At 37.4% G+C, this 24,974-nt stretch overlaps 1 protein-coding gene across 2 annotated transcripts in view; it reads left to right on the forward strand.

The window, feature by feature from the left end:
* Nucleotides 1-24,974, forward strand: part of LOC139119338 (WD repeat-containing protein 44-like) — a 52,819-nt gene that overhangs the window by 21,608 nt on the left and 6,237 nt on the right. The window contains exons 1-17 of one of the 2 annotated variants that reach the window (XM_070683108.1): nt 2,912-3,097; nt 4,670-4,871; nt 5,757-5,801; nt 10,618-10,698; nt 11,424-11,816; nt 14,134-14,367; nt 15,277-15,504; nt 17,995-18,131; nt 18,631-18,723; nt 19,622-19,751; nt 20,064-20,189; nt 20,815-21,078; nt 21,613-21,735; nt 22,446-22,637; nt 23,319-23,420; nt 23,876-23,991; nt 24,740-24,867. In XM_070683108.1, coding sequence (XP_070539209.1) covers nt 3,093-3,097; nt 4,670-4,871; nt 5,757-5,801; nt 10,618-10,698; nt 11,424-11,816; nt 14,134-14,367; nt 15,277-15,504; nt 17,995-18,131; nt 18,631-18,723; nt 19,622-19,751; nt 20,064-20,189; nt 20,815-21,078; nt 21,613-21,735; nt 22,446-22,637; nt 23,319-23,420; nt 23,876-23,991; nt 24,740-24,867 — 2,599 coding nt within the window. In that variant the 5' untranslated portion in view covers nt 2,912-3,092. Of the gene's footprint in view, nt 1-2,911; nt 3,098-4,669; nt 4,872-5,756; nt 5,802-10,617; nt 10,699-11,423; nt 11,817-14,133; nt 14,368-15,276; nt 15,505-17,994; nt 18,132-18,630; nt 18,724-19,621; nt 19,752-20,063; nt 20,190-20,814; nt 21,079-21,612; nt 21,736-22,445; nt 22,638-23,318; nt 23,421-23,875; nt 23,992-24,739; nt 24,868-24,974 lie in introns of those variants that run through there. The other variant, XM_070683107.1, reaches the window with a different exon arrangement.

The following is a 24,974-nucleotide window of genomic DNA, read 5'->3' on the forward strand; positions in this document are numbered from 1 at the left end:
CAGACCATAATTCAAATGTGAACAATATAACAGTACATTTTACACATATAGATGCCGTGTTGACAAGCTAAATACCTTAGTAGGTGTTTCAACATGCTTTGGGGAGTAGGACAAGAACTTGCAATTGGCATACTAAACAAAAATAGTGAAAAAATAATCGAAAAGTTACAACCACTGGCCCTATAATTGAGGTGACGTGAAATACTTTGTCCCTGTTTTTTTTATTGGAGTTATCAAAAAGATTTTAATACATATCTCATTAAATCTGAGAAAATGTTTTTACATTACAGAAGCCAATAAAGTATTTAAGGTGGCTGGAAAGGCTATTTTTGCACCAATTCTTTTCTCAGAGTTAATGTAAAGTTTCAAGTGTTAGAATCAAGATATTTAGTTCAAATTTTCAGGATACCTCCCTTAGTTAATAATTTCTCCAAAGAATATAAAAATTTTATATTTGCAGCCATGATTTTGAAATATGACACCAGTAAATATTAAACTTTAATTTTTCATATTTTTTTTACATATTTGAATTTAATAATAATTGGATAGCATTAAAATTACCAAATTAGTTATAAATATGTTGACACTATTAATTGTAAGATTTGTACAGCAGGATTTGTAAATAAAATTTGTTTTTATGATTTTACATGGGTTTATATATCAAAAAATTATTAAAAATTCTTTCAAATTTCAAAATGTGATTTTTCAAAAAGTACTTCAAATACAGAAAAATTGTGCCATGTAAATCTTATCTGTAACCTTGTTAATAGGCTGTAAAAATTTCATGTCCATATCTCATTTCAAAGTTGGATTAAATTGGTATACAATTATGTAGGAAAATTGTTATTCTGTCAAAAATGTTGAAAACAAGCCATATTTGCACACCTCTTTTGAAGTCATAGAGCAGTTTTTTTGGTTAATCTCACTTTTGACACCTCTTTGACACTCAAAGAATCTAAAACTGCATTTTCAATAGCATTCACTCACTCTGAATGCCAGCACCGCCTTGTCAAACTTTCCTTAAAAACAGCAAATAATGACTTTCCCTTTTCAAACATTTTATTAAAAGCTAGGGGTCCTCTACCATAGTTAATACACTAAGGACTCCCCAACTTCTCCTTATTTGGTCAGTTTTTCAGAAGTTTCAACAGGCTATAACTCTGCAATGCCTTTGTGCCCAAATGTCTAGTTTTTTTTATTCCACAGAGAATGTTGACTACTTTTAAATTTTAATAGTTTTGTTGAAATTTATAACTGACGCTCTAGCCTTTCCAACCACCTTAGCATTAATCAGTCAGTGTTTGTAAGATATGGGGGCAACATTCCTATGGAGCAAGTATGAAGCTGAACATTTAAAAAACCTAAAGTGCCACTTCAGATAAAATGTTTTGATCTTGCAGTTTCTGATGATGAGGTAGCAGGATAGAGACAATTTATGTCTCTCTGGAGGAAAGAAGTCAAAAGTGGCATCATGCAATACCTGTTATATTCAGTATTGATACTTGATATGCAGGACTTGATAATAAAGCTGTTTTTTGTATAATAGCCTTCAGAAAACAATATTATACATCGATTGAAAGAAACGTTCCCAAGGTTCATTTGTTTTTATATATATAACCTTGGCTATGCTAATAAGTTGCATCCTTTATCAGTGACCATCAACTGTATCTTTGAAGTGGTTTGATTACGCATACATTTTTTTCCATTGGAATTTCATGTTTAACTAGTGTCAAAACACTTCACTGTATAGTGGATGAAAGCTAAAGAATTTTTTCCATTATTTCCATTCTGTGTGTAAATATAGTTAAGTTTCTTGTGTAGAGGGCTAAATCAAATCATGTGTTCAACCTGTCTGTATAGCATGTGCTATGTCCAATGCATGTTATTGTTGACAACTGAATTTTATACCAGAGTCCATTCAATTGTCAACAAACATATTACGCATTTTACACATTGCATTGTCTTTGCACTTGGCTACCACAGTGACTTTGTATTTCAACATACTTTAGGAAGCAGAAGAAAATATTGTCCAAAATGATGAAAATATCATGCATTATTATACTCCTATGTCTGTAAAGTATGGAGTTTCACTTGACAGTAAGTTTCAGTATCATTGGATGTGAAGTATAGAGTCCAGTAACTGTAGGTGTTATTGGTCACCATTGGACCTTTGGCCTCACAATAGTTTTATGTAAACACTGCGAAAACATGAAAAGATTCGCTATTTTTATTCAAAAAATGTACACCAAACCATCAGTAAGTGATGCAGTAAGCGACGGCCATTCCAAAAGCTGTGAATATATTTGAAATATTCCTGCTGAACTACAATTTCTTTACATGCATTGCACTGTGTGCGCTGAATATTTATTCCCTACCCATAGCATATGTGCTGAAGGCATTCATTGTCTGCACGCAATTGCGTGACGCAGTGTACAACTTGGCAATCTGAAAATGCTGTACTTTCAACTTTTCTTGCAAAATTTTTTCTGAAATGGTGTTTAAATAATAATGTTATTCACAAAGTACAGGGATTCATGTCCTTGTCCATCGTCTCGTGCACCAAACTTACTTCCTCTTGTACAAGTAGATGTAGCAATGAAATAGGCACTTAAAACTACATGGCCACATCCCTAGCTCCAAGAAATGGTTCAATAACTGAGCTAGTTTTGTGACATGACGTATAATCACACTAACATACATACCAAGGTAGCAAAAAAAGCACATACTCATGCGTTCAAATAACAATGAAGCAATGTAAATACAGCTCAAGTAGCTAGACTTCAAATAGGTTATGGACAAATACAGAATGAGCAACCTGTATATTTTCACTGGTGACATACTTGTTGACATGTGTCAGTTTTCACACTTTACAAAGCAACCACCACAAGGTCATCACAGCAATTGGCTAAATATTGTGACAGTTCATTGGAAAGGGGAGTCTACTGGAAGACTTTGATCCAAACACATTCTTTTTCCCTTGTGTTGGCGATATTTTTATTTTCAACATGTTGAAGTTAAAATTTTCTTAGTCTGGTTTCAGCAAGGCATATATTTGAGCAAAAAGGTTCCTTAGGGTCCACCCATCAGATGGAATGAGGTAAGAGTAAATGTGATATGGGGTAAATAATCTGCGATAGAATGCCATCCACTAACCCCAATCCCTGGTACGATTATGAGGACAGTTATTCCTTGATATTACATCATGATCTTGGATGTTAACCATCAGCAAATAGTTTAGACTAGGGTATTAATGATAGGGTGGATGTGGTTAAATATGTAGGGACCTGGGAGTAACTTCCCCAGACTCACGTCGTCACAGGCTTCAAAATATCTGGTACCACTTTGCGTTGTCCTGTCTCTCATAATGAACGTGGCAAGGTAAGCTAACAAACAGCAAGTGAAACTGTAAAAGTGAAGCTACTTGTGTACGGCAGAAATTGTTGAAAGTCCTGGTACTTTTCTCAAAGAGAAGTGAAACTTTTGAAATGATCGATATGAAAGCATGTAGCTGATCTGACTGTCACCGTCTCTCATGTTTGCAATCAGACCAAGGAAATATATTTCTTACACTTGAGACACTTCTTTTGTTAATGTAAAATATTTGCATGAAAATGTGAAACTTGGCAGTGTATGTTTTTATGGTAGAAACATATGTATGTAACACAGTGACAAATTGTTGGCATTGATCATCACAAAAACATTGAAATGAGTCATAGGGTTTCTGTGTATTATAATCCTATCCCAACAGTTTCAGTGTCTGTGATTTACACAAGTTTTGTAGCAAGCAGGCATTACACAAAAACATGTAAGGGCAGTTACACACAATGCACATTAACATGTGCTATTTATGTTGGTAGCACACATAAAGGCCAATCATGTACTGAGTTCAATGTGGATATTTGACTACCTGCATGGATATTTGACTACCTGTGTGGATATTTGACTGCCTGTACGGATATTTGACTACCTGTCTTAAAACGCTTGCATATTTTAGATGATCAGCTTGTTTTAATGCCAAAGCAGAAGTATAGAGATACATGAAATCAATGGGAAAATCTTGCAAACATGAAGCATGTACAATCACAAAACAGAAAATGTTGACAGTATGAAATTATTTGTGTAAAAGATCAATTTACATCTTAAGGTAGAATGTGCCCCTGGGACAGATATTTGGACTCTCAAACTTTTTACAGTTCCTTTGTGATCTACCACTTGTGGGGGGTAATTTTAACGTTCTTTGTGTAAGAAAAATTTTCACCAATTTAGTTTTGTGAAAATCAGGAATTTTATTTCCCCATAGAGATAATACAGTAATGGCAGCCATTTTGAATTTCCAATGTCAGTAAATGTTGGGTAACTTTTTTCTCCAGTAACAAAATTTGCCCGGTGACCCCAATTTTATCTTGATTTTGAAAGAGAATGGATGAAAGATTCTGTGAGGAAAGTTTCTGCAAAAGTTTAAGTTTTTCACTTTTGAGGCACATACTACCTTAATATAGAAACTGTGATCCAAATAACTATGTTCATGTATTGTTGAAGATGTGATATTCTTCAGACTGACACAAAATAGAAATATTGTATCTTAAATACCATTCCAGCAGTCACAATTTGTAACGTTTGGTGTGTTTTTGCACGCACATTTAATCCTTTCTCTTTTCACGTGTTCTAGAAAATCCTCCAAAACCAAACAGGCACCACAACCTGAGCCTAACCAATCAACTGTCCAAGATGAACTTGAAGAAGAAATCAAGCAGTTAGAAATTCAGAGAAAAGAAGCGGAAGAGAGAAGACGTCTTGAAGATGAAGCGTTACAGGAGAAGATCAAGGAAATAGAAAGGAAGAAAAAGGAAGAAGAGGAAAGACAAAGACTTGTAAGAAAAATTATAAGATATTGTCAGAATTGTCTTCAGACTGCCATAACATCAACTTACTGTCTGAGAATATTGTTAAATTCCCATCATAAAAATGTTTGAATCTTGCCTAGCAAGAATAATTTTCATTGATCATTATATGTCAATCTTTTCATAGGTCATTGTACGTCAGTCTATTAGTATTTCCAGTGTTTTTATGTGAGCAAGACAAATACTAATAAAATAAACCTTAAAAGTCTACTGAATTTCACACAAATCAGGAAAGGTGTTTCCTGTGGTATCAGTAACATATACTGTTGTTGATGTATGTGATATGCCATCTCAGCCATATTGGAACTGGTCACTGATTCAAGAAAGTTGTCATTGATGGAAGGAGATTTACATATTACATAGAGTGGTATAGGACTGATTGCAAGAAATATTCAGAAATTTTGGAATTGGCTCAGAGAGTTGAGAACTGTCATCAGGCAGGGTGCATTGATGATGCCTTATTTGTTCCTAGTGATGCAGTGATTGACCCAGTGTCATGAATGTGTCAATTTGAACCTGTCAATTGTACAGTTTTTGTCCAGTGCTATACATTTCAATTGGAGATCTTAAAAGTTATATTTTTTGTCTCGCAAAATGGAAATATTAGATTTCATCTTTCAAAACTGAGACAAAACAAAGATACTGATGCTTGAATGTACATAACGGGAAAGGAGTTTGTAACTAAGCTATGTGGATCAGCAGTCAGGACTGATATATTATTGTGCATTGCCAGCAGTCAGGTATCAGGTGAAACACACACAGCTAGAATTGATGCATGTACCAAAGAATAAAGAAAAGCATGCTTATGCTTGAGGAATATAGAGAGATTTGTTTCTACTTTGTCTAACTTAACAGGAGGAAGAGAGAAGACGGCGGGAGGAAGAAGAAAGAGAAAGACAGGTGAGACGTGGTGGAATTTTTTGTTGTGATGCAATGTACCTGTCATGAATGTTATAAGGTACCGGTATATGCTGTCTCGTGTTTACAAACAGTCATGTCATGTAACCGGTACCTAGAAAGCAAAACAAGTTAAACACAGAACTTGCTGTGAATGGTGCTGTAAAATCACACTGTTTCAATCACTTGTAGATATTCCTAAACATGTGACTGGTGCCTCTTCTCTCTCCGTCATGTGAACAATCATCTTGAAAATGCAGTGCTGTTGTATTGTCTAATAGACAAACAGTGTTCTGCCGAGGCCGCGGCCTTGCGCCATTGCCGCAAAAAAAATTTGATGACCCCAAAAAAATCAATCATCGGGTCCGCAAGGCGCAGTGCACCGTGAGTCCCACTAAACTTTCAGCAAAAATGAAGTCCCAAGAATACACTTATTTACGTGCTATACGCGAAAGGCCAAACGCGGAAGTAGATATTTCACGCTGCTCGTGATTTGTCCTGGCCATGTGAGAACATGAGACGTGCCGCTTCCATAGCAACCTGCAGTGAATTTTTATTTGCATAATCGTAAACTTGGTTTTCATTGGGTAGATTCGAGTCAGCCAGTCAACCTCTCTGTTTCATGTGTGTAGTTCAATGCCTCACAGTACTTTCTGGAAAGAGAAATGGCTTCTGTGAATGGCTCAAAACATCGTGGCAGAACAATTCTTAGTTTCTTTGGACCATCCGCCCCTAAAAAAGGCAAATCCGGCAACAGAACGAGTGAAGACAATACGATCGAACATGACATAGAGTCTCAGCCGTCTACATCATCGGAAACTCAACAGCCGAAAACTGAAAATCCGTGCACGCCGCAGCCATCCACATCGGAAACGCAGTCAGAAACAGCGCAGTCTCAAACCACTGAGCAGCCATCATCGGAAACTCAGCCTTCATCGAGCTCGAGGTATGTTCGACGTTTCCATGAAAAGTGGTTACACGATTTCAGCTGGCTCCACTACGATGCCGAAAAGAACTCAATGACTTGCAAAGTATGCATAAAGCATAATAAACAAAATTCGATGACCCAATCCAACATGAATTTCCGAACGAGTACACTTACTCGCCACGCAGACTGTAGTGACCATAAAACCGCAGTACTCGCAGAATCTATGAGCTCGAACTTAAGAAGATTGTTGAGAGAGTTTATTCAGAGAAGGAAAGAAGTGTTTTAGTTGCTCTGAGAACTGTTTTCTGGTTAGCAAAGGAGGATATTGCGATCAACAAATATGACAGCCTGCTGAACTTACTTGAACAACTTGATTGTCCACACGTATCGAGTCTGAAATCTGGAAAAACTGTATCATATTCATCTGACAAAGCCGCATGTGAAATGCTTGCGTCTGTTGCTGCTGTTATACGTAAGCAAGTAGATAACAAACTGCTGAGATCGCCTTTCGTCAGTATTTTGTGTGACGAGAGCACTGACATTGGAGTAAAGAAAAAGCTTGTTGTGTACTGCAGAATTTTGGATCCGGATACATTCAAGCCATCAACTACTTTCCTTTGTAATTTGGAGGTACACAGTGCAACAGGTAAAGCAATATACAACGAACTATCTGATGTTATGAAAGCAAAGCAGCTACCACCTGCCAAGGTGATGGGACTTGGTACAGATGGAGCCAAGGTAATGACAGGCACAGGAGAAGGTGTGACTGGCTACATGTTGAGAGATAACCCCATGATGTTAAATTACCATTGCATCGCTCACCGTTTGGCATTGGTAACTTCCCAGGCAGCAGATGATGTACCCTACCTTGTTGAATACCAAACTGTACTGACCGGTATTTTCTACTTCTTTAAAGCTTCAGCCAATCGTACAACAAGACTGGCAGATGTTCAGAATTTGCTTGATGAGCCCAGACTCAAAATAAAGGAGGTCCATGAAGTGAGATGGCTGTCTGTCTATCTTGCCGTGCAAACTGTGTACAAGTGTTTAGATTCGCTCATCACATTTTTCACCACTGACAAGGATGCAAAGTCTAAAGGCTATGGCAGCAAGATGTCAAAGTATGACTTCATAGCCACTACCTACCTGCTTATGGATATTTTACCCATAGTTTCTGAACTGTGCCTGGTGTTCCAGAAATCTGATCTTGATGTTAGCATGGTGCAAGTGTCAGTAGACCACTGCAAAACTGCATTGAACAAAATGAAATCTGGTGAAGTAGAGCACCACACTTACCTCCATCAGCTACAAAATGATCATCTTACTGTTGAGAAGGGAAAACTTACCTTCAAAGGCAATCATGCTGTGCAGGGAAAGCAGAACATTGACTCAATCAGGCAGAAATTTGTTGATGCAATCTTAGAGAAGATTGACCTGAGATTTCCAGATGATGACAGCAACATCATGTATGCCTTTGGTGTGCTTGCTATGAGGCCAATATCATTTTGTTCTGAGGATGAACTTAAGACTTGGGGCAATGATAAAGTGGAGTACCTGATCAGCCAGTATGGGGAATCTAAAATGTCAAAGCCACTGAAGGGCAAAGTGGATGCAATTGCTACTGCTGAGCCAATAATTAATGCAGAATCTACCAGGCAAGAGTGGTCCATGGTAAAACCATTGGTGATCAAAGCTTGCTACCCAAGAGACAATATGGCTAACTTGTGGGCTCTTATCAACATGTATCACAGAGAAGAGTTCCCAAATTTGCTCATCCTAGCATCATTGGCTTTAACTGCTCCCATCCATACTGCTGATTGTGAAAGGGGCTTTAGTGCCCAGAATCAGGTGAAGACTGCAGCACGGAATAGATTGTCCTCAGTTAGACTGGATGACATACTCATGGTGAAGCTTGAAGGTGGCCCTGTAGACCAGTTTGACTATGGCTCTGCTTTAACACACTGGAGAACATCTAAAGCAAGGAAAATGTTTGTTGCTGATCGTTCAAAGTAGAAATTTTCAATTGAAGACTTTGAATTTATTTTGATCAACCTTATGATATTGTTGTCACTCGACTTTCATCCTTTAATGATTCATTGACTTTCACTCTCCAGTGGTTCAAAATTGACATTACCAGAACACCTACCAGCTGGTTTCTACAATTTGTGACACTTCAAACATTTTGTGACACTTCAAACATTTTTTTGATGATTTGGCACCAGCACTGTTCGGAAAATTGCCCAATTACTGTGAAAGAAATGCTACACTCAGTAACAAGTAAACTTTAATGTTAAAACAACAACATGGGAATAGCACGTAATAAAGTGTATTCTATTATAATTGTGTTGAAAATGGCCCCCTCTTTCCAACAATGACCCACTTTTTGAGCTTCCATGGGCCCTCTGACCCCATTGATGCAAAAGCTTGGCAGAACACTGGACAAACTACCTGCAATGATTATAACTCAGGTCTCAAGTATTAGGTACACTTGGACTTTGCTGAAAATCAGTTAGGATTATTTCTTCGTCAAGCCCTTTGTGAGATGTTTTGCATATAAAGTAGTGTTTCCTGAAAGTTTTAACAAGACATCTTGATATGAAAATGAAACTGAATCAAATTACATTCTCATTCAACGCTTCCTTATGTTCTGCGAATAATTTAATATGTAAATTCCTGATTTTCACAAAACTAAGCCTGTGAAAACTTTATTTACGCCATTAGTTTCAAACTGAGACCCACACAAGTGTTAGGCCAAAAGAATATTGCATAAGTTCGAGTGACCAAATATCTGTCCCCAACCACATTCTACCTTAAGCAGAAGAATTAGGAAAAGTGTTTGTTTTACAAAATAACAAAATGAAAATATGTAAAAAGCTATTGTCCCTTTAATTAATTAATGTAAATTTACTTCCTGTTTACCTTTCACTGTTGTTTTGTGATGAATGACATGTTGAAGCAGGCCTGAGTTGAATTTTAAGCCAGCTACACTCCTCATTTTTTCGAATCTCATTCTGGTTTGTTTACAAATGGAATGTTTGTGAATAGCAATACGGGTAGTAACCACAATGAAAGAAGTTCAGAAATGCATATGATTACCTGTACTGAGACAAAGTGTGTTAGAGTGATACGGCAAATTATTGCATAAATGTGAGGGCGCTTTTCCCATAGCATTTGACAGGAATGCAGCTGGAGGTGTTTGATAATAATAACGTTTATGCAAATTCAAAAAGGAGGAAAATTGTTCACTTTTGTTTACTCCATACGATAATGTGGCCCATTGAATTCCTGGCATGCATTTCTCTTCACATACCGAGAGAAAATTGTTTCAAAATTTGTAAAGACTTCCATAAACGCATTGTTTATCTGTCTGTCAATCATTCACAGACATGCCTCTTTCTCAATAGATTCTGACATATTTGTAGGTTAGTTGATATCAATTGCCTCTGGCATGGGTTGCTTAAAGTGAAAGAAGAAACGGCATCCATCTGCAAAATTGTGTAAACATTGGAGCAAAGTCAGTCATTCTTTAGGCAATAGGCTGGAACAGTGTATGGCATTCCATAGCAGACTATTAAAGATTTGTATTCTGGTGTGTTATTCCCCATGTGCTATGCAAGAGTTGTTCTGATTGGTCAAGTACAATTCTGCTGTGGCATTTCATTGGTGCAGATTTTAAATACAAAAACTGGGGAGCTAGAATTTAGAAAAACCTAACCAATGCCCACATCTGACTGTAATTAGTTTGGGCTTGGCCTGTATACAAAGATACAGAGGTGAAGGGGTTAACGCTGTTCTGAATTCTTAGCCTGATACTGATGAGATATCTGCCAGTATGTTTATAGATGATAGAAAGTGGTTGTATGTGATCGTCAAATTCCTGCCATTTAACAGAGGTTGCTTGCTGAAGAAGAACGCAAGAGGAAAGAAGAGGAAGACAAGAGAAGAAAATTTGAAGAAGAAAGAGAGAGAAAGGTACGATAGACATTATATCTATTCAGCTTCTCAATTCTAGGTTTACTTGGATTCTGAGTATGTATTCAATGTGTTGTCTTGAAAGTCAAGATGCCAATATAAAAATTGATGAGGGGCATTACAAGGTTTTAATTCATTTGATCAGTGTTTTTATTGTGTAGCTGCAGGCTGGTAGCAACAATAGTACAATTTTATTAATGAGAAAATTTCTCAATAGTGATAGTGTTTGAAGGATTTTTGCAATGTAGGATACATCATGTACGATATCAAATGTTTGACTACCTTAACCCTTATCCTGCCAAGTTCATATTTCACTATCAAAGTCAAGTTTTTTGAAAGAAATGAAGCATAACAGATCCCATATGTTGCATTTTGACGAGAAATTGAATGGAGAAGTGATATTGTAAGGAAAAGGGTTAAATGCTGGACATTTCTGGTGCCAAAATGAATTACCCAAACCATGAGTGGGGAAAATTCAGATGAGATACCACATGTGCTCAAAGTATGTGTGATACAGCAATTTTATTATATTGTGGTTGTCAATGAGTTAAAGACTGTGTCAAAGTTCACACTGTGGTATGAAGATCCGGTACTTGCTTTTTATCTGGCTGGCAACTGACAGGTGTAATGAATAGACTGAAGTCTCACAGTACCTGCCAGTGAGTTGTATACTGGAGTATAGTGATGTCCATGGAATGTAAGGAAAATTTTGCTTTTTCTCACAGGAAGCCGAAGAGAGGAGACTCGAAAGCGAGAGAAGGCGGAAGAGACTTGAGCAAATGAGGAGAAATGAAGAACAGGTAGAAAATGACAGTACAGAGGAATTGATTTCAAGATCTGACATTTCATCAGAAAGCGAACTTGAAAAAAGTGAAAAGGAAATTTCCAAGTGCTTGGAAACTGAAAATATTGAAGACCAACAGTCTGAAACGATTTCTCAAGAGACGGAACCAAGACTGCAGAGTTCTGGCGTAGAGCCTGACATTGTAGCCAGTATTAAGGAAAGGCCCAGTGACCTGGGTATTACCGAGGTGGCCTCCCCTGAGAGTCAACCTCCCCCTGTAGCGCCCCCTAGGAGGAGAAAGAAAAAGAAACCTACACCAGAAGTTGGTGCAGGGGTAAGTAGAATGAACAGCTGTGAAATTGACCTTGGCTGTGGCGTTGAGGTGATAAGGAAAGTTAACTCATCCTTTTTTGCGCAGTTTAATTCATTTGAATATGTCTGTTGAGCCAATGATATCTTCAAAATTTTGACTTATTAACGTTTCAACATTTCCTATCAGTAAGTGAAATTTTGATATTCTAAAAGCAAATGTCCACATAGAACAGATATTATATACATCATATCAACGTGTCAGTCTCACTAATTTGTTGTTCTTATTCAACAAGAACATGTGCTGACAGTGGTAAAAAACTGTTTTGCCAGTGCTAAAAAGAGCTCCTTAACTAGCATAGTAACTCAATCTGGAGATATATAATTGAGGTTTAGATAGCAGAAAGATTATAAGGTGATACATGGTGATCATTACAAGAGCTGACCATGGCCTTACAACTCATGCTATATGTTGTGCATAATACAAATCGTGCATATACATGCCGTATGACGCGCATTGTACACTTGCGTATACCTACCTGCAGCAGGGGTTATTACTTAAGGGTAGTATTATCGGATTAAATCAAACTTGTGGAAGTTAAGGTAGTTCCTGCCTCAACAGTGAAAGACTTTGCTCAAACTTTCTGCATGGAACTTTCAATCATTCTCTTACCTTAGCAACAACAAAAATTAGGGGTCACCATGCAAAATTTGGAACTAGCAAAACAAATTACTCAATATTTTGTGATATTTGAAATTCAAAATGGCTGCCATCCCTGTGTTAACTCCATGATGTGAAAATACAATTTTGGATTTTTGAAAAACTAAGGTGGTAAAAGTTTTTCTTTTTTCAAGAGCTTTAAAATGAGCCCTCACAAGTGGTAGATCAGAAAAAGAATTGTAGCAATGTTAGAGTCTGAATATCTGTCCCCTTGGTGGGTTCTACCTTAATTGGATATGAAGGGTATTTCAAAGCTTTTAGTGTGCTTTCAACTATTTAAGTTCAGTTCAGTCACTGCAAATTGTACTTTCCTTGGAGAAAAAAATGTTTGAAAGAGAAAAAGTCGCTGTCCTTAGGCATTAGTTTGTCAGTTTTCAAAAGTCAGCAAGGTCAAGAAAAACCATAGAACATGCTTTAAGAGTGGCTATCAAAAGATTTTCTCAATGCCGCTGATGTACAGATAAGATTTAGAAAGTAATGACTAATTTCTCATATCCACAGACATAGTAATGAGTCAGAGGCTGCTTGAACAAACTTTACACTCCAGCTTTTCTTCAGTTAGGTTGTGCCTGACACTGGTGCCTATTCATGATCAATTGTATCGAGCTCAGGGTTTATTTTGTGAATGGATGTCATACATAGAAAATACATCAAAAAGCAGTAATTGTGTGCCTTAAACATTATCAGAAAAACCTTTACATCATCAATCACTGTATATAGTGATCATAATATTTTCATCAATAATCACAAAAATACAATAGTGCTTTATAATTGATAGATGTATTTTCAAGTTATATTCGTAAGAAATATACAATGAAAGCAGCATATATCACAGCTGGGAAAATGAAAAGGTGGTCAATTTACATAACAATGCCTGATTTGCATATTCATTTATTTTGGAGAAATATTGTTTTCTTTGCCCAGTAACATATGAATAGATGGTCAAGAATTAGAGGGGTGGCCCACCCCTCAAAATCCCTTTGTGGAAAACCCTGGAAAGCTTTTGTGTACTGTTTCATGATGATGATGACTCATGCCTGTAAATTGTAAGTGACGGAGTATATACGCATGGTTTGATTCCAGAGCTGCATTCCTATGTGTACACTATTGTATGCACTGTCAATGACCTTTGGAAAATTCTTATCTGTGAATCACAAAGTAGATTACTGCTCAGAGGGTAGGGACATCTGACTTGCATCACCATTAGCATGCTAAAACAGTCATAGAACTGTATATGCAATCGACCTTAAAGGGCCAATAGCTGTAACTTTTGATGATGTTTTGCACTGTTTTGGTTTTGTATATCAACCGTGAATTCTTGTTCTACTGCCTGAAGCATGTTGAAATATGGACTTCAGCATGTCAATACTGTGTCTTTACATGCAAAGTGCAGTATGATTCTTTACATTTGAATTTTAGTCTGGAATAAATTCACATATAAAAATAAAATATGGTCTGCACATGTACAGGTTGAGTTAACAAGCTGAATATTGTGAACAAGAAGCTGTAGCTTGCATTGAAAACAAAAATAGTGAAACAAATTGTCAAAAGTTACAGGTACCATCCCTTTAAGACCCCCTTGGTCATATGATTAAAACTTCTTATTTTTTACCCCACGTAGGATGCTTCATCGGCGAATGTTGAAACAAAGGAACAGCAAGCACAGCAACAGGAGCAGGAACAACAGCCTCAGGAACCTCCAAAACCAATTGAACCAGTGGGATTGCCAGTCTCGGATAGGTCACTGAGTGAAGTGCTGACACCAACCACCACCATTGAAAGTATTACAAAAGAGCTGGAACACTCTTTAGATTTAGCCAGCGCCATCAAAGGGGATAATGTTGTCCAACATGAAGTGAGTGAGATCTGCTTCTTTGGAAACCATTTGTTTTCTGCATCTTTGACTCAGTACATTGCTTTTCATTGTGACTCCCACCTCTAGATTGTGGTACATCCTCTGTAGTTTCAATGGGATGGGTGAATCTATGTACAGGGAAATAGGGGTGAAAGGGTCAGGCTATGTAGTGGGCAGTTGCAGAACAGATGGAGGGATATTGACTTGTTGTCTTGTTACCTGTTCCTGAAAATAGCATCTCGCAACGAGTGCAATATTCTGGCATTTCTTGGTCAAGTAAAATTGACATTCCATTCTGGAAATGCAAGAATCATCTTGTAGCCCCAGTGATATCACTATCCGGTAGCAGATATAATAATAATAATATGGGCCAGGTCAGAAGTCAAACCATACAGTGGTGTTTCCCATTTGATAACAGTATGGCTACTTCTGTTTTTCATTGAATGTCTGACAAAGTTCTCTTATGTCACATGATTCTAATCTCCCAATCAGGGTGCTTCTCGGTGAATGTCCATTTCAGTAGCGTCCAATCACAGAGCATGTACATGTTTGTATCCATTATGACCATCAGCCTTGTCAAACAGTATTTTGGATCAGGTTTTGACACATGGAAGTTTTCCCGCTAGGTTTTGTCTCTTGCTGGCAGGTCAAATTGATTTAAATCATTTCAGCATTTTCACATAACATTAAGACCATTTGAAGACCTGTATGAGCCTACATAAACATGGTCTTTACTTGCTAGGCCATATAAACATGTCAAATATTACCATCTTAACCTGATAGAGATACTTTGTGTCACATTCTCAATGACAAAGCATAACTCAGATCTCTCCAGATTAGTCTGGATGAATGACCTTCAATGGGTTCATAAGTTTTTGTAATAATTATTTGTAACAATATTCTATATAGGATTTGGAGCAAATCAAAGGCAAATCAAAGGCCGACCTGGAAGGGAGGTCAGCTGTTGGTAATACCTCATCAGCCGGAGAGACAGTGTCCGATGGAAAGACAGATGTAGACACTCATAAAGAAGAGACACAGGACACTGTTGTGAGAGGAGATGACGATGATGAAAATGTCAGTCAGAGACTGATCATGACTGGCAGGACCAAGTCAGGAAAAATACTCTCAGATGAGGTGAGTAGAACTTGCCTCCAAAAGAAATGCTTGGCAGACACTGTATATTTTGTGGCCAATTTGCAGAGATAGGAGTGTACTGAGATTTAATTGAGAACAAAGGACTCTGGTAAGAAGTTTAAATTCCTGGGAAGGCTGACCAGTGTAAAGCTTCAGTACAATTCATCATTTACATTATCCTAGGGGGTATGATGGTATATTTATTCGTCACTTAAGGCAGCCTCAAACAAGTGCTGGTTATAACCACTGTGACGATGTGGCCCAACTAGTGCTCTTCAGTCACGTCAAATTTCCACTCAGTTTATGCATGGTTCATAGTGGATGAATTCTTGAAAAAAAAAAGAAAGATACAGACGTCACAGAAAGAGTTATTTTGGTCATTTAAAGTCTTAAAAGAACACATGATTCATATTTCTTATCATACATGCTATGCCTGTATTGTCATTCTCCTATTGTTTAGGCAATACTGATATGAACCCATATTTTAACTAGTGAAGATACGAATTATATTTTCACTGTAACCGAACTACTTACAGCGACGCGTATGCGTGACCTTCGCTGGTATGCATGACCTTCGTAGGTACGTTCATTATATAAAACAGCTGAGCAAATAAGACTTCTGAAGATTACGGTCCCCACGCCCGTTTGACAGTGCATCATGATAGAACCGCTATACGACAAGTTTCCTGTTGACGAGTTCAAGTATCTGGGCGGTGAATTACATCGTTTACAGCCATAAATGAGCCACAAAAATCCAACCGCACTGAAAATACTCACGACAGACAATGTGCACATATTAATAATTTGTACCTGTCAGTGAGATTCCCAGGACTTGATCGTGTCTGGTGCGGGTTTCGGATACAATGTAAGATACTAGGGAAAGTCAAACTTTCGTTTAGGTTCTTCAAAGAAGTTTACTTCTATTTAGGCAAGCCAGTAATGGAAATATGCGAGCAGACGATGTAAATACCTTTGAAATGTTTTATTCGTATAGAAACAAAATCACAATCAAGTTGCAACGCTACAGCTTACAGTGTACTCACTTCATGTTTTCCCTAATCCGCTCACAAATTCCTTTCTAAGATGGTAAATTCGGCATATTTGACGTCTGAGGACATGTATAATTCTTGGAGATAAACTGACTGGTACGGCTATTATTAGTAAATCCACTGAGCATTCATAGATGTCGCAGAGCTGCTTGCTCTAACTCCGTCATCTGTTCATACTTGATCGAGTTTGAAATTGAACACTGGCGCGGCGCGAGTATTTTGATCCGATTTTGGTGGGCCTAATAACTTTTGCAAAGGGATGGGGTGATGTTTCAAAACACGAAAACACACTCATTTTACACACTCCAGTCTATGTTTTACGTCCACCGCCATTTTAAGCTCAAAATAAATCTTCTTCAAATTTTGAAAACCTGTGTCGACGTCTTAATGTTTAAATTTTGGCTTTAAAAGTGTGCCATAAACCCTCGCTTGAAGTGGAATGGCCTAACAGCGGAATAATATCAAGAAGTGATACGGTTGTCATCACTCCTTAGCAACCAATTTTTTGTGAGTACAGCGAGTAGAAAGCAAGGTCAATTTCGGAACGTCCGTAGGAAAAGAGTCGTAAGCAAAGCATGCATGTATGATAAAGGGGTTATTACACGAAGTTTGGGCGATACCGTGTTGTATTTGAGTGATGTGTCCGCATTTTGACTCGTTGTGCAGCAACGAGTCAAAATACGGACACATCACGAGAATACGATGCAGTATTGCCCAAACTTCGTGTAATAACCCCTAATTAGTGCATTGTACATCTGAATAAATAAAATTCTTCCAGTAGAAATACAAATATATAAGGTAGTACGCACCTCAAAAGTGAAAGACTTAAACTTTTGCTCACAATTTCCTTGAGGAAACTTTCAGCTATTCTCCAACACAATCAAGAATGAAGATAAGGGGTTGTTATTAAAGTACAGGTACTAGAGAAACAAACTACCCAACATTTTAGCGACAATTGAAATTCAAAGTAGCCATCAACCATGTGTTAACTCTATGGGGAAAAATGAAATCTTTGATTTTCAAAACATTAAGACTGAAAACGTTATTTACTCCAAGAGCTTCAAAATGAGCCCACACTAGCGGTTGACGAGAAAAATATTGTAAATATGTGCTTGTCCAAATCTCTATGCCTGAAGCACATTCTGCCTTAAAGCCCCAATAAATCAAATTACTAGTAGACCTAACAAAAGTGTTTTAAAGACAATCAGCAGTTCCAGTCTATGGAATTTCTGGTGGTAATGTAACCCACGAAGATGTTGTGTAGACAGAAAAATCTATTTGGCATATGCCATATTGAATTTATCTTATAGTGGTATTTACAGAATGGAGCTCATGAACTTGAAATGCAGGTTTGAACATTGTAACAGCATGATTTATACCCTGCGAGCAATAGTTGTCATGTTTGCATTGAAATATTTGAACCTTCATGTCTACTTTGTAGGAGGTGCTTTCACAAGTCATGGTGAAAAACCTAGACACCGGAGAGAAGATTTCGCTAGCTGAAGCAGAAGATAAATTACCAAAGTGTATTAATCCACTGGCATTACATATCATGAGAATAACTTCTGAATATGTCAGGTAAGTTTATTCATAGACCCCCGTTGATTAGTGTTAGAGAGTACTATGTATAATGCAGTCTGTATAGATATAGGATATTATGGGATATAAAAAATGTCACCCTAAGATCACTCTGTAAGTACAAATACATGAGACAGGATGAACCTATGTTGTCAGTTTGATGGTTGAGATTCATTTGGAAATCCTTTAATCATCCTTTCAATTGTAGAAAGAAAGGAGACGCCCAATGAATTGTCATTAATATCATTTGCTTTTTCCAGAAGAAACTCTCTGTCCCTAACAACACATTTCAAATACCACCCCCATGATTTGACCCCTCTAGCAACCACACTTTTGATTTAACCTTTTTGCCAAACACGCTTTGGTTGATTCTACATTCATGGGATGGGATGACAGTATGGCATTGGGAAAACGAGTGCCTCAGACCAGCAGCATGTTGTGAGTGTGGCCCGTTGGGTAGATTTGTCAATATGACCAAGGGTCATCATATTTGTTACAGCAATTCAAGCTTACACAAAGATACATATTCTGATGAAGAAATGGAAGAAAAGCAAGGATTAGCCGCTACACAGGAAAAAGTCCGACAGACAACGTAAGCGTTGATTCATCTATTGGCAATGAGTGCTTTCTGTATTTATTGCATGTATCACTTCAACTGGTATCATAGCAGAGGGATGTTCTCAATTTCTCCCATTTGTTTGAAACATGTCTGATACATGGGGATCATGCAGGGATCATATAAACACTGGTAACCATTGATAAACATAGCACAGATGATATTAATAAACACCCACATTCAGGTTTCCTTTGCAGACTCAATTTTTTTGTCCAGTCTTGTCAATTTAGTGATTTCTATAAACTTCCTTGCATCAGCTACATTCAAGTGAATTTGACATGGAAAAGTATCAAATATCACTCACAACTCTCTGTTAGTAGGAACTCACATGAGATCCAGGAGTACTCACATGCTATACATGTTCCGAGACCTATAACTGGACTTCGTACTGCACAATACTGTGTACAGCTTGAATTTTCACTGATGTTAGAAAATGTTGTGTATGTCACTGTTCCTCTGTTACTCTAAGGGAAAGAGTGGACAGTTTGGTGTAAAAAATCTCCAAAGTATTGCCATAAACCAACCAAAATGATGGTATATTCAAAGCCCCACATCCGTGGCCCAGTTGAAAAGTGTCTCAGTTCCCAATATATTGCAATGTTTGAAATGTCACAGTACCTTCTATGGCAAGTTTGAAATGTCACACTGCCCTCTATAACAGAGCTTGAAATACCACAGTGCCCTCTATGGCCAAGCTTGAAATGTCACAGTGCCCCTGTAACAAAGTTTGAATTATTACAGTACCTAGGTATTGCAAGGTTTTCCTGGTTCATGAACAACATACAAATATGATCATCATAGGTCTGCCGAATGAAAGTAATAACCAAACATAAAGCTTGTAAAAAACTAACATGTATTTTATGTCACTCTTTAGATTTAAACTCAAGAAGATAATTGGCAAGACAGTGAACAAGACTGTGAGTAAAATCAAAGAAGTTACAAAACATGAGGAAAGTTCATCATCAGACGATGAAGCCATGCCCATGGATAATAGGTTGATAAAGGTAAGACATTATCCATCTATCAAATTCAAAGACTGTCTTTTCCAGCAGCTTTTAAGGGCTAATGTGCAGCATCTCGGAAACTGTTATCCAATTGGTTGGCTGAATCTTACCGTTTTAATTCAATAATACGAACAGACTCCCTAAGTTGCTGTGAATAGTGATAGTCGACCAATCAGATATAACCTTCCAAGCACACTGCACACAAGCAGCCTTTATACCAACAGAAGTGTAAAAGTCACATTACTTCTATATTTGAATTTGTTTGCTGTATGTGTTTCATTTCACATTTTTTCCAAACCCTTTCCACTCCAGATAAAGGCATGTTCACACAACAAGGGTCCCTATGATTTTGACCAAGTGAAGATGGCACAGGACTTGAGTGGTGATCACGTAGGTGCAGTATGGACCATGAAATTTTCATATTGTGGCAGGTTGCTGGTAAGTCACAAATGAAAACACACCCACTTTTCCTTTCTGTCTATGGCTGATTTTGAAAACTTTGATGACTGTAGCATTCTATAATCACACAAAAGATTAAAAAGTGAACTGTAAGAATGGAAGATGCAATGAACATTATCCTTTGCCTGTGCCTTTTAACATATACGAGGTAATTAAGCGAAAGTAATAAAGGGGATAATTTTTACTGTCTTCAGCAATGCAGTATTTGTAATGAATCGGTTTGGTAATCTGCAATGTCAAACAAATTACGGGTTTATGTAGTTGTTGACATATTAATAGAATGGTGGTTCAGTATTCTATTTGTAGCTTTTAGGAGAAACTTTGGACTGGTTTAAAGATGTGTCACTTGAGGGCGCTCTTTACACTCCCTCTTTGATTGCAAGGAGACTTCTTGAGTGACTGATCTTCAAGTATAATTATCTGTACTCAGATACAGTATAGTCTGATTACATACTCATTTACCCAAATCTTAATGAAAGGTAGATTTTCAATTTAATACTTAACATAGACAACTTTTACGCCCCATTCACAAATTCGTAAATTGTAAGAGTAGCTGTTAGCTGGGTAAATGACCAATACCCATTGTCTTTCTGCCTATCCACAGGCAACCGCTGGTCAGGACACCATCCTACGTATCTGGGTGTTGAAGGATCACTACAGCTACTTTGATGACATGAGACAGAAATACAACAGTGAGTCGCGAGTATCGCCGAGCCCCTCACAAGAAAGCATCAATTCCATCACCTCGGAGAGAGAGGTGGAACAGGCAGCCATCATGGATGACGATGAAGCTGCCGTCTTTGCCAGGAGGCCATTTTGTACTTATGCCGGACATACTGGTGATGTCCTAGATGTTTCATGGTCAAAGGTCAGTGTGTGTGTGTCAGTCGTCCTGGCTTTGAGAACATCTTCAGATCAAGTCATTAGTATTTCACTGGAGCTTGAGAAACACAGAGTGAGATATCGGCAACAAATACAGTGTAAAAAGAAGAAGATTGTAGAGAATTCTGAAAAAGCAGATTCAACATAATTGTAATATCTGTATCACAGAAATTTTAGTGGGATGGAAATGAAAGTGCTCCAACATTGCATTAATTTTCAGACTGATGATCATCATTTTGAGCTACAATAACTACAAATTTACAATTATTATAATCACATTACAAAGGAAATGCCAATGTTTTTACTTTTCTAACCTTACTTGAAGTTATCTGTTGTTCAACAAAAATTGTTTTCAAGATGTAAAAATGTATAGATGATGCCAACAGATAATGCTTATCACAAACAGAACAGGTTTGTTTATTTCAGGCTGTTACAAAGCAATGCTACATAAATATAACAGTTTAAAGAGTCATTTTTCAGTGTTCATAAGGTCTGTCATACCTCTGCTTTCTACCACCAGAATTATTTTATTTTGTCTTCCTCGATGGACAAGACGGTGCGACTGTGGCATATATCAAGGAGGGAGTGTCTTTGCTGTTTCCAACATATTGATTTTGTCACAGCGATAGCTTTTCACCCTAGGGTAAGTCTCAGTGATCTAGACATTCATTTCAAAACAGTCTCAGTGTATGCGTTGTTTGCAGGCGGCTAATACCTAAAATTGGATTTAGTGACTTGTTGAGAATAGGATGCAACACTAACAGGTATAGCCTAGCTTTGAGTGGATTGCATTGAGCCTATACCATGTATCCAATATTTATTCATAATGTACAATTTGAATGATAAATGTAATTTTTCATTCATTTGGTCAAAATGCACTTGTCTAATAAAAAAATAAATGCTACCATAATACACAGCGGTATAACAACAATCTACTGTTGGTATCATTGGTAATCTTTCACTGCAATAGCAAAATACATACATGTACTGGTACATTGCAAAATCAAATGAACAAATGTCAATATGGCTCATGTTTGAAATTCAAAATGGCTGCCATTGCTGTGTTAACTCTATGGAGAAACTCGAAATTATGTTTATTACAAAATTAAGACAGTGACAACATCAGTTACTCCAAGAGCTTTAAAATGAGCCCACACAAGTGGTAGATCAGAAAAGATTGTTAAAATTTGATGGTCAGAATATCTGTCACTATGCAATCAACCTTAGAGCGTTCTATACTTTGCCAATTTTAGGTCTGTGTCCTATGCCTTCGTAATACTAACGTTCATCTCAAATATTATGAGGGCCAATAAAGCTCACTCGCCTCTGTGTATCTCTTTTTTTCCATGCCAGGATGATAGATATTTCCTCAGTGGTTCTTTAGATGGTAAGTTAAGGCTCTGGAATATTCCGGACAAGAAGGTAGCTCTCTGGAATGAAGTTGACGGTCAGACCAAACTCATCACAGCGGCCAACTTTTGCCAGCATGGTAGGTTTGCAGTGGTGGGTACCTATGATGGTAGATGTGTCTTCTATGATACAGAGGTGAGTTGTAGGCTACTAATATTTGTTTCTGAACATTGATGCTTCCTATATTTTCAGGTGACATCTTTTACTCAGAGTCAAGTGTATCATTAATGAGAATTGTATGATCCCAGTTTACCTGTTCAGACAGATTCTTAGAAAATGAAAAATTTGTGAGAGACATGAATTGTATTCATGCAGATGAGAAGAATGGCTTTGGCCTCTCTCCTACAGACAGAAAAAGTGTTATCTATTTCAGCGTCTTGTATTGACACTGAATGTCAATCATGTATTGTTTTATACAATCTTGTTCAGCCATTCGCCTTGCATCGTCTGGCATTGCAAGAAAATTTGTTGAAAAATTTTCTGCAATTCAGTTTAGACCCAACTACGAGCTGGAACACTGCATGAGACCATCAAATGAAAGTGGTGATTAGACACAAGAGAGCAAAAATAGATAACATTTTATAGTATTGAGAATTGTGGTCAATGCAAAGTGCTGTTGATCAAGTAGAAATGACAGAGTGAGAGGATGCAGAGAGAGACAGAGAGAGACAGAGAGAGACAGAGAGACAGACAGAGAGACAGACAGACAGACAGAGGTAAAGTTAGCAATAGAGCCAGATACACAGATGTAGACATTCATGTATTAAATCAAAGAACACAGTGCTAACACAGAGTAAATCCTGTTTCTCTCATCAGCATTTGAAGTACTTTACTCAGATACATGTCAGGTCAACGCGTGGAAAGAATGCAAAGGGTAGAAAAATAACAGGTATTGAGCCACTGCCTGGCCAAGACAAGGTGAGTAGTGCTCCACAGTTGACACCATACATTTCATAATCATGTCAATAGGTGGTGATGTAACAAGATATTCTGAAGCATGCTCCCTTTTCAAGTACATGATAGTAAATTCTTTTTTCCATCTTGAATCTTTGATCACCGGTCAGGGGTAAAGCTCTGCATAATGCCACTGAGATACAAGTAAATCATGTACCAAATTTCAGCATACTCCACAATGCTGTTTCTCAGTGATCTTATTCACAGATAGTCTGACTTCTACCCACAGTAACTACTTTTGATCTCACCTTTCCATCTGTCACCATGGAATGTACCAGTGGTTTTCTGTGGTGTCACACCCATGTGTTTAAATTTAGGGTCTATATAAAGGATTGATGTGGAGGGACCCAATCATCAAATCAGAGTGCCATTCATGATTCCTCTTAACTAACATTACCCTGTCTTCCTTATTACCACAGATACTGATTACATCTAACGACTCCAGGATAAGATTGTATGATCTGAGAGATCTATCTCTGGCCTGCAAGTACAAAGGATGTGCCAACAATAGCAGTCAAATCAAAGCAAGTCTGAGGTGAGAAACAGGCCCACATTCAGGACAAAATTAGTTTTGTGCACTGTAGAGAGAAATTCAAAAATTAATGTAATGTAAATCTTATGTAATGTATATTGATTTTTATGAATGACATAAGGCAGTCATATGTGGTTATCAGACATAAATGTTTTGTGTTGACTATATATTCTTCATCAACTGTATGTCACAGAAAACAATGATTAAGTATGCTCCTCAAACTTGAAAGACATAAAGTTTTGCTCAAACTTACCTTCAGGAAACTTTGCGCCACTCCCCTTTAAAGAATAGAAAGGGGTGTCACCATGCAAAGTTTGGTATTATGGAAACAAACCACTGTACCTAAAATTTAGCAATATTTGAAATTTAAAATGGCCGCCATACCTGTGCTTTTACTATATAAGGGGTAAAATAGATTTTCCATATTCACAAAAATGAATCGGTAAAAACTGTTGGTTTTCTCAAAAAGTTCAAAATGAGGATGAACAAGTGGTAGATCAAATCAAAAACAGTATATCTGTCCCAGAGGCGCATTCTTCCATAAAACAGTGTCATTAGCTTGATTCAACACCATTAATAGTCAATATTCTTTAGCCCGTAATTTTTGCATGTAATACAAAGAAATGGAAATCAGATGTGATCTGCATTGTGCAACTTACAATAATACATTGAGAAATGACTCCGAGTAGACTCAAGGACTTTGGTAGTTTACTGTTTGACAGTTTACCGTTGTCTCTAATTTTGATTGCAGTCATAATTGCAAGTACATCATCTGTGGTTCAGAAGACAGATGTATGTACATATGGAAGACGCATCATGACTTCACCAAGTTTACCTCTGTTAGAAGAGATCGCAACGACTATTGGGAAAGTATAAAAGGTCAGTTCTTACAGAATGATCCACTAGGGTTTAGAATAATTGAAAGAAAAATTTGAAGCTTTTTTGTATGTTTTCATGAAATGAGTGTGTTGTATGGTGAAGTACAG

The sequence above is a fragment of the Ptychodera flava genome, chromosome 19 (assembly GCF_041260155.1).
Source record: "Ptychodera flava strain L36383 chromosome 19, AS_Pfla_20210202, whole genome shotgun sequence".
Taxonomy (NCBI): Eukaryota; Metazoa; Hemichordata; class Enteropneusta; family Ptychoderidae; genus Ptychodera; species Ptychodera flava.